Genomic DNA, 10894 nt, shown 5'->3' on the forward strand with positions numbered 1-10894 from the left:
TGCATCATCCAGCTTCAAGCATATTCTCAAGCCATGCATAAATGGTACTCTTGATGTTTGCGCTGCTCTGATTTTCAGCCCTAAAGGTGATACCGGTCTTTCTGATAAGGAAGAAGTTGAATGGGATGTGAGCACCAAATCAGTTTGGCGGCGTGAAAATAGAAAAAGAAGACTTCAGTGGGCTCAAAGGTTGGGTCATTTCACACTTAAAATGAATTTCATGTAGTGACGTTTTACTTCAACTTTTTCTCAACGTAAACCCTTGTCTTTTCCCAAAATCCGACAGAAGCACTTTCAGATCGTCAGTAAAGTTACTGAAATCATCCAAACTTACTGTTACCCGAAAATCTGACCAATTAATAATAGCAAGTAACGCATTCCAGCCCTCCAAATTCCTTGGAGACGGCTGACATTCTCGTCGATAATAAGTGTCGTCAGATTTCCTTCCTTACCCACGGTCGATGTTCCTGAGCTTCGCGGCTACCTGGAAGTTCTTATAGTGACTCTTATCAGCGTCGATCACGATTCTTACTATTAACTGGTAAATTAGTCTATGTCAGGAGGAAAAGGGGAGATACAATATCTCGACTGCCTATGCGCATAGTCCAAGGAACATAAACTCTCGGTGGATTCAGAACAATTTAGCAGTAAGTATTCTTTGTTCGTGGATCTCTGATACAATTAGTACTATAAACGGTAGGGCCTCTCAATGGTCAATAACGAATATAAATGGTTAACTGTTCGTATATTAATTGAACAGTCTCGCGCAACGAGTATCACAATGAAATCGTGGCCACATGGTCAACCCCGTCTCTACTGCGCGCTTCGCCTCGACTTTTACGTCTTGCGACGTACTTTCGTATCTCGCAGTGTTTGTCGTTGATAATCGTAATACTAACCTGTCTCGCATCCCCGTTCTACGGTGGACATGATCCATAGATTTCGTTAACTCGATCAGACTCGATGGCTGGGATCCCGTCCGATTCCATTGCCGACACGCCATTCTCTTCCTCGGCCGTTCCCGTTTCTTTCTACGTCGTTCATTGTTCCTCCCCACTCCTACGCCAAAGTTCGGTCGTTTCCGTCACACTTCGTGAGCCGTTGGCCAATCGCGTGTTCACCCGATCGTACGGGCCTATCGTCGCCCGCAGATAGTCGAGCGTCGCTCTCCGATTTGCAGGGACTAATGCCTGTTTAGCGCGCGAATATTTTGAATCTTTAATATTACATAACAAAATAAAATCATAACAGCACGAAAAGGTATTTCAAACTTTCGACCCAGTTGCATCATCCAGCTTCAAGCATATTCTCAAGCCATGCATAAATGGTACTCTTGATGTTTGCGCTGCTCTGATTTTCAGCCCTAAAGGTGATACCGGTCTTTCTGATAAGGAAGAAGTTGAATGGGATGTGAGCACCATAATAATAGTGTAAAGTGATTACGGATATGTTGCTATAATCCTCGGTAAAGATGACATGCTCTAGGCCACCGTTATATTCTGTAATACCGAACGCACGTTTGAAACACTGGAACAGATCCATCAGGCGGTGTCGGCCTTGTCCGAAAACTCTGGTCGCTCAACATGGACTAACTTCTATCATAGCCTATACTTGGAAACACATTTGAATGAAATTGAACCGTTATTTTTACAAAGAGCCAACAGTTGTAGTAGAGAATTCAGTTGGGCACGCACTATTTTTCATTGAGTCGAAGCAGGAAGTTACAATCTGATCAGAATAATCATTAATAATTCCACTCGCTGAGTGTGCTTTCTGGTGCAGGTTTTAGCTAGTGGAACTTGGATTGTTCTGCACAGGTATAGTTACTTTATAAGTCACCGTGTATTATCATAAAACTGTGTTACTGCATTTAGGTAGAATCTGACATCTGTGAAAATAGGTAGTTAAATGTTAGCTACTGTGAATATAATTTTTGAACACATTGTTAAAGAACGTTTATTAAATTTCCTTATCAAATTTCAATTTGATTTACACGTTGAAGAAGGATTTCAAGGATGTTATTAGACAGGCAACTTCTGAGACGTCCGAGTAGTCGGAGCAAGTGATGTCAGATGATGTTAATACCAAAGCTGCATTTCCCTGCAAGGTAATGCTGCTCCTGGATACAGTGTCTCTGGAAGAATAAAATAAATAATTTAATGAAGGCATTGTTCAGCCGACAAAGGACTGACAACATTTTGAATTTCCTAATCACTCACCCAACTTTGAGATCATTATTAACATCCGACAGAAGCACTTGCAGCTTCTCACTGAAGTTACTAAACTCATCAAGACTGACTGTTACCGGAGACTTCGACCAGTTAATAACAACGAGTAGGGGGTCGTGACCATCCAATTCTCTGGACATGGCGAAGACATCCTCGCCGATAACGAGTGTCTTCAGGGCTCCATCTTTGGCCACCGTCGTGTTCCTGAGCCTCATGGCTGCCTGGAAGTTCTTATAGTGACTCTTATCAGCAGCCTTTTGCGCCGCTAAATTCACTGTACGATAATTTGTGTTCACCGGCAAAAACGTGGTGGAATTTGTAGAGAATCCTAAAAAAAATAAATTAATCGAACTATATATCACTTAAAAATAATAATAAATAATAATAAATAATTCTACCTGCAACCGATTACCCACCTGCTGACGTAGAATCATCCCATTGAAAAGGCGTGAAGTGTCACGCTGTATCTAGAATTCTGCGTCTTTTGTGGTCCTGGCAAGATTTTCTAGAATGTTCCAAGTTGTACTTCACTAATATTAACCAAGTAACTCTGCTTCGTCTGAATGTACATGCGATTAAGCATGACGAGGAGTGATAAACAAGAATTCGTAATTTGCCAGTTGCGTTCAAATTCACTAAATCACTCTATTTAACATTATGATTTATTTATAAAAATAAACGTTATTTGTCAGCATTAAATTCGCAATTTTGTAGGGATTGAATAATACAAGCAATTATTTTCTTGTAAAATCTAACATTTCTTTATTAAAGGAAAAAATAATATTGAGCATCAAAGAATACTACGACGTATCTCCTTTTCGTTTTCCTCTTTTTCCGCACACATTAACTACTCTCGCCTTCTTTCCTCCTATCACTATGACGTCCCTCACTCTTTTTCCCTCCCCACTCCTTGGTCCTTCTAGACTCTTCTGGACTTCGAAGCCCCTACTACTGCAGCTGCTGGGTCCTCCCCGATCGCCCACCTTGGGACATTCCAGAATACTTGGAAACACCCCACCACCTCTACCTTACTCTATTACTATATCCGACATTTTCAATATATTGTTCTATTTCTTTTATCGATTTTTACAAATTATTTATGCCTATTGATTTGACTTCAGTCAAACTCTACCATTTTACCACCTTAAATCCTATAATAATTGTATCACTCGATTTTTCCTATCTATAGCAATTCATAAAATATAGATATGTATAATAAAAATCATTGTACTTATTACAGTTGTACGAATAGTAAAGTAATCTACTTAGATGCTATATAGTTTGCAGCTCACGTCTCCTACAGTGGGACGATTTTTAAATCCGCTACCAATGATTATCTGGTTTATATCTCATTGATAACTCCTTTTTGGTTACGTTCAGCAATAAAATTTGGCCATCGCGAACTATTGTTTGCACAATCGCGTACTATTGGTTCATGTGCGAGTGATGATCATAAAATCATATATGACATTGAAAATATTTAATGAAAAATAAAATAATGAAAAAGAAAGACGTCAGTAAATTTTTCATCAAATTTATGTCGTACAAAAATTTTCGCTCCGGACCTATACCTGCGCCTCAAACCTTTTTGCGCCAGTCTTCTTTGGGCAGCATTCGGTTAAGTCGTGTTCACGATTTATCTGTAGGAAAGCGTATATCCACCTGCACCCGTCTACGTTGTGTTGCCAAAATTGTGAAAATATCGCGGTCTGCTTTGAGAGATGGTATCACTCTCTTCCGGAGAACAAATTCTAATAGGAACAACGCGCGAAGTAGGAGGCCTCCAGTCATTTCCAAAACAGAGGACCAATCTTTGGTAATAGGGTCCAAAGTGCATAGGAAGCTAGTAACTGCATTGGAAATCCAAACGCGGTTCCACGAAGCTCATGAAAACAAAAAAGTATCACCAATCACAGTCAAGAATCGCTTGCAAAGAGCCGGCCTTTGGGACAAAGTTCCTTCTAAGAAACCTAAGAAATATAGGTAATAAGCACGTTTGATATTTGCGGTTAAACGGTGGACAATATTGAAAATCTGATGTGACCACTATTGAACAATTCTTGATTGTCCATCGAATAGGGATATTATTACTGTTCGTTTAACTCTCGTTTGCAAATAATAAAAATTATCTTGACCATTTGAAACGATATAGAAAAAACTTGACTACAAAAGTTTTAGAGCAAGAAACAATAAGAGAGATAAAAAAATTCATATGGATGGCATATATAATAAGGGAGATACTTGCGTTCGAAATTTTGTATGTTTTTGACAGATTTCCGTTACTGGCGGAACGTCTCAGCTTCGTGCAGCAGTTCTATGCCGGAATCACGATTCGCAATTGTTTTGAGGTAAGCGTTCAGTCAGGCGCAAACCTGTATACGGTGGCGAAAACATCATTTTTAAGATCATTATTAACGGCCGACACAACCACTTTCAGATAGTTACTAAACTTACTGAAGTCATCGAGTCTTACTGTTACCGGAGAATCTGACCAATTAATAACTGCAAGTAACGGATTCTAGCCCTCCAAATTCCTTCGAGATGGCTGACATTCTCGTCGATAACAAGTGTCGTCAGATTTCCTTCCTTACCCACCGTCGATGTTCCTGAGCTTCGCGGCTGCCTGGAAGTTCTTATAGTGACTCTTATCAGCGTCGATCACGATTCTTACTATTAACTGGTAAATTAGTCTATGTTAGGAGGAAAAGGGGAGATACGATATCTCGACTGCCTATGCGCATAGTCCAAGGAACATAAACTCTCGGTGGATTCAGAACAATTTACCAGTAAGTATTCTTTGTTCGTGGATCTCTGTTACAATTAGTACTGTAAACGGTAGGGCCTCTCAATGGTCAATAACGAATATAAATGGTTGACTGTTCGTATATTAATTGAACAGTCTCGCGCAACGAGTATCACAATGAAAACGCGGCCACCTGGTGAACCCCGTCTGTACTGCGCGCTTCGCTTCGACTTTTACGTCTTGCGACGTACTTTCGTATCTCGCAGTGTTTATCTTTAGTAATCGTAATATTAACCTGTCTCGCATCCCCGTTCTTCGGTGGACATGATCCATAGATTTCGTTATCTCGATCAGACTCGATGGCTGGGATCCCGTCCGATTCCGTTGCCGACACGCCGTTCTCTTCCTCGGCCGTCCCCGTTTCTTTCTACGTCGTTCATTGCTCCTCCCCACTCCTACGCCAAAGTTCGGTCGTTTCCGTGACACTTCGTGAGCCGTTGGCCAATCGTGTTAAGTAGTCGTAAGCGCCTATCGTCGCCCGGAACTAGTCGAGCGTCGCTCTCCGATTTGCGGGGACTAATGCCCATTTAGCGCGCGAATATTTTGAATCTTTAATGTTACATAACAAAATAAAATCATAACAGCACAAAAATGTATTCAAAATTACGACCCACTTGGGTCATCCAGCTTCAGATAAATTCTCAAGCCGTTCATCAGTGATGCTCTTGATGCTTGCAGGGCTCTGGTTTTCAGCCGTAAAGGTGGTACCGGCCATTCTGATAAGGAAGTAATCGAATGGGATGTGAGCACCCTAATGATGATATAAAGTGATCACGGATATGTTGCTATAATCCTCGGTAAAGATGACATGCTCTAGGCCACCGTTATATTCTGTAATACCGAACGCACGTTTGAAACACTGGAACAGATCCATCAGGCGGTGTCGGCCTTGTCCGAAAACTCTGGTCGCTCAACATGGACTAACTTCTATCATAGCCTATACTTGGAAACACATTTGAATGAAATTGAACCGTTATTTTTACAACGAGCCAACAGTTGTAGTAGAGAATTCAGTTGGGCACGCACTATTTTTCATTAAGTCGAAGTAGGAAGTTACAATCCGATCACAATAATCACCAATAATTCCACTCGCTCAGTGTGCTTATCATAAAACTATATTATTCCATTTACGTAGCACCTGGAATTTGTGAGAAATAGATAGTTAAATTTTAGCTACTGTGAATTCAATTTTTGAGCACATTGTTAACCAACGCTTATTAAATTTCCTTATCAAATTTCAATTTGATTTACACGTTGAAGAAGGATTTCAAGGATGTTATTAGACAGGCAACTTCTGAGACGTCCGAGTAGTCGGAGCAAGTGATGTCAGATGACGTTAAGACCAAAGCTGCATTACCCTGCAAGGTAATGCTGCTCCTGGATACAGTGTCTCTGGAAGAATAAAATAAATAATGTAATGAAGGCATTGTTCAGCCGATAAAGGAATGACAACATTTTGGATTTCCTAATCACTCACCCAACTTTGAGATCATTATTAACATCCGACAGAAGCACTTGCAGCTTCTCACTGAAGTTACTGAAGTCATCAAGACTGACTGTTACCGGAGACTTCGACCAGTTAATAACAACGAGTAGGGGGTCGTGACAATCCAATTCTCTGGACATGGCGAAGACATGCTCGCCGATAACGAGTGTCTTCAGGTCTCCATCTTTGGCCACCGTCGTGTTCCTGAGCCTCATGGCTGCCTGGAAGTTCTTATAGTAACTCTTATCAGCAGCCTTTTGCGCCGCTAAATTCAGTGTACGATAATTCTCGTTCACTTTCAAGTACACCGTGGTGTTCGTAGAGAATCCTGATAAAATGAAAATAACATTCAGGTATATTCCACGTGACAGTAATGTAACTGAACCTACAACCGATTACCCACCTGCTGACGTAGAATCATCCCATTGAAAAGGCGTGCGCTCAGGATCCCTAGAATATGGCTGATAACGCTGAGGATCAGTGCTGCAGGCTTGAGGATCTTCTGTTTCCTCCCAAGTTAGATACGTATTTGGCATGCCGATCTCGTCACCATTGTAAACTGTCATGACGCCAGGTAATAAGAGAAAAATGAAGTTTAGCATATCTATCTTCTCGGAGCCGAAACGCGTGGCCATGCGATTTTTGTCATGATTGCCAAGCTGGTAACAGATTAACGAGCTGTTAATTGAAATTTTTACATAGTATATTATAATTATCACAGCACAAAAGTGTATTTCAAACTTACGACCCAGTTAGGTGTTTCACCTTCAGGCATGTACTCGAGCCATTGATCAATCTTATTCTTGATTTCTGCAGGTGACAAAGTTTTGGCATCGACGGGAATACCGCTGTTTGTAACAAAGAGAAAATTGAACGGGATATCAGAGCCGTAATTATAGTATAAACACATCAAGGATGCATTCGCGACTGCCTCGGTAATGATGACGCGCTCTAGACCATCATTGGCCTTTGCATTATATTCATCAAAGTGATCTCTCCATATCTGAACAAGTTCATAATCCTCAATCAAATCCTTGGTGTAGATAGGGAGTCGGTAGAAATAGTCAGTAGGAGGTACGTTTCTTCCTGATAATGGTTGATCTCTTAATTCAACATCCTCATACATAAATGGCAGTGCATCTATACGTAAACCGGCAGCACCGCGATCCAGCCAGTACGTAATAATTTTCTAGTGGGGAAGCAATTTAATGAGTTACGGAACTACATTATTGATTATTCATTATTCACTAGTAACCATGACTCACTTTGGTTTCCTCAATGACTACTTCATTCCTGAAGTCCAAATCTGCCTGGCTTACATCAAATTGATGAAGATAGTAAGCCTGTCGCTTGTCGCTCCATTGCCAAGCACTTCCGCTGTTGAAGACGCTCAACCAATTGTTTGGTGGTCTTCTGGTACCGTTTGCATCCAGAATTCCCTCGTGCCACATGTAATAATCGGTATAGGGGTCGACACTGGCTTCGGATAACTTAAACCACTCGTGTTCCGTACTGGTATGGTTAGGAACGTAGTCCAGAACCACTTTGATTCCAAGTTCCTTGGCGCGAGCTACTAGATTGTCAAAGTCCTCCAAAGTCCCATACATTGGGTCTATGGCTAAGTAGTCGGAGACGTCGTAGCCACTGTCGACTAGTGGACTTTTGAAAATTGGCGATATCCATAGTGTCTCTATTCCCATGTCGTTTAGATGTTCCAGTTTGCTTGTGATACCTGATGACGTTTAGACTGATTGACATCACAGTGACGTCGCTTAGAATTTAATTCTGTACGTCCTACTTACCATTCAAATCGCCAATTCCGTCTCCATCACTGTCCTTAAAGGATCGCGGCCAAATCTGGTAGATAGTTGTTGTTCGCCACCATTGCTTCTCACCGTCAACCTGGAGAACCAGCCCGGCTATGATAGCGAATATGGCGACAGCCAAGCGTCTAGATGCCGATGTCACCATTGTTGCAATAGTTGAGTTTCAGCAGGTCACGTTTTTCTTATATATACCGATTGGATCGTTTATGTACTGCTTTTATTTTATCATTCAGCTGTTTATACAATTTGCGCAGCTAAATCGTATTCCAACACGTGTACATAATCAATATCTAGCAAGGAATTAACTAGAGTTAGCAATCTAATGTTAAGAAGCAGACGTGGAAATACATGTCAGGCTGTTCTGGTACAACTGATAGAATGTTGTAATTTCTTGCGTCTTTCAAATTTCTATGATTTTTTAATGGCCCATGTATGAAAAACTGAGGTGGGCCGTACGATAGTGTCACGCTGTTTCTAGAATTCTGCGTCTTTTGTGGTCCTGGCAAGATTTTCTAGAATGTTCCAAGTTGTACTTCACTAATATTAACCAAGTAACTCTGCTTCATCTCAATGTACATGCGATTAAGCATGACGAGGAGTGATAAAGAAGAATTCGTAATTTGCCAGTTGCGTTCAAATTCACTAAATCACTGTATTTAGCATTATGATTTATTTATGAAAATAAACGTTATTTGTCAACATTAAATTCACATTTTCAATATATTTTTCTATTTCTTTTATCGACTTTTACAAATTATTTATGGTTATTGATTTGACTTCAGCTGAACTCTACCATTCTACCACCTTAAATCCTATAATAATTGTATCACTCGATTTTTCCTATCTACAGGAATTCATAAAATATAGATATGTATAATAAAAATCATTGTACTTATTACAGTTGTATGAATAGTAAAATAATCTACTTAGATGCTATATAGTTTGCAGCTCACGTCTAGTGGGACGATTTTTAAAACCGCTACCAATGATTATCTGGTTTATATCTCATTGATAACTCCTTTTTGGTTACGTTCAGCAATAAAATTTGGCCATCGCGAACTATTGTTTGCACAATCGCGTACTATTGGTTCAGATGCGAGTGATGATCATAAAATCATATATGACATTGAAAGTGTTTATATTTCAGACCACCTTCGAAATAATGAAAAAGAAAGACGTCAGTAAATTTTTCATAAAATTTATGTCGTCGAAAACTTTTCGCTCCTGACGTACACCTGCACCTCAAACCTTTTTGCGCCAGTCTTCTTTGGGCAGCATTCGGTTAAGTCGTGTTCACGATTTATCTGTAGGAAAGTGTATATCCACCTGCACTCGTCTACTTTGTGTTGCCAAAATTGTGAAAATATCGCGGTCTGCTTTGAGAGATGGTATCACTCCTTTCCGGAGAACAAATTCTAATGACAACGCGCGAAGTAGGAGGCCTCCAGTCATTTCCAAAACAGAGGACCAATCTTTGGTAATAGGGTCCAAAGTGCATAGGAAGCTTACTGCATTGGAAATCCAAACGCGGTTCCACGAAGCTCATGAAAACAAAAAAGTATCACCAATCGCAGTCAAGAATCGCTTGCAAAGAGCCGGCCTTTGGGACAGAGTTCCTAGTAAGAAACCTAAGAAATATACAGAGTGTATGAGGTAATAGGCACGTTTGATATTTGCGGTTAAACGGTGGACAATTTTGAAAATCTGATGTGACGACTATTGAACAATTTTTGATTGTCCATCGAATGGTCATATTATTACTGTTCGTTTAACTTTCGTTTGCAAATAATACAAATTATCTTGACCATTTTAAACGATACAGAAAAAACTTGACTACAAAAGTTTTAGAGCAAGAAACAATAAGAGAGATAAAAAAAATTCATATGGATGGCATATATAATGAGGGAGATACTTGCGTTCGAAATTTTGTATGTTTTTGACAGATTTCCATTACTGGCGGAACGCCTCAGCTTCGTGCATCAGTTCTATGCCGGAATCACGATTCGCAATTGTTTTGAGGTAAGCGTTCAGTCAGGCGCAAACCTGTATACGGTGGCGAAAACATCATTTTTAAGATCATTATTAACGGCCGACACAACCACTTTCAGATAGTTACTAAACTTACTGAAGTCATCGAGTCTTACTGTTACCGGAGAATCTGACCAATTAATAACTGCAAGTAACGGATTCTAGCCCTCCAATTCCGTGGAGATGGCTGACATTCTCGTCGATAATAAGTGTCGTCAGATTTCCTTCCTTACCCACCGTCGATGTACATAAGCCTCGTGGCTGCGTGGAAGTTCTCATAGTGACTCTTATCAGCGTCAATCATGATTCTTACTATTAACTGGTAAATTAGTCTATGTTAGGAGGAAAAGGGGAGATACGATATCTCGACTGCCTATGCGCATAGTCCAAGGAACATAAACTCTCGGTGGATTCAGAACAATTTACCAGTAAGTATTCTTTGTTCGTGGATCTCTGTTACAATTAGTACTGTAAACGGTAGGGCCTCTCAATGGTCAATAACGAATATAAATGGTTGACTGTT

The 10894-nt window shown here is 40.3% G+C and overlaps 2 protein-coding genes across 3 annotated transcripts in view; one reads left to right on the top strand and one right to left on the bottom strand.

Moving 5' to 3' along the window:
- Positions 1–1927: 1927 nt before the first annotated feature.
- LOC107273534 (alpha-glucosidase) lies at positions 1928–8521 on the bottom strand. Of its 2 annotated transcripts, none has more exons than XM_015751849.2 (6): positions 8320–8521; positions 7783–8249; positions 7263–7706; positions 6921–7176; positions 2220–2556; positions 1928–2134 (listed from the first exon to the last, which is right to left on the bottom strand). In XM_015751849.2, the coding sequence occupies exons 1-6, from the start codon at positions 8486–8488 to the stop codon at positions 1990–1992; spliced, it is 1818 nt and encodes a 605-aa protein (XP_015607335.1). In that variant the 5' UTR covers positions 8489–8521; the 3' UTR covers positions 1928–1989. The 2 variants fall into 2 exon arrangements, with proteins under 2 accessions (XP_015607335.1, XP_015607334.1); XM_015751848.2 differs by lacking the exons at positions 1928–2134; positions 2220–2556 and adding exons at positions 5607–6423; positions 6509–6845.
- Positions 8522–10338: 1817 nt separating this feature from the next.
- Positions 10339–10894, top strand: part of LOC107273529 (laminin subunit alpha-1) — a 26712-nt gene continuing 26156 nt past the window's right edge. The window contains exon 1 of the mRNA XM_015751825.2: positions 10339–10362. The gene's annotated coding sequence lies outside the window, so the exon portion shown is untranslated. The remainder of the gene's footprint in view (positions 10363–10894) is intronic.

The sequence above is a fragment of the Cephus cinctus genome, unplaced genomic scaffold, assembly GCF_000341935.2.
Source record: "Cephus cinctus unplaced genomic scaffold, Ccin1 Ccin1_scaffold1708, whole genome shotgun sequence".
Lineage (NCBI taxonomy): Eukaryota > Metazoa > Arthropoda > Insecta > Hymenoptera > Cephidae > Cephus > Cephus cinctus.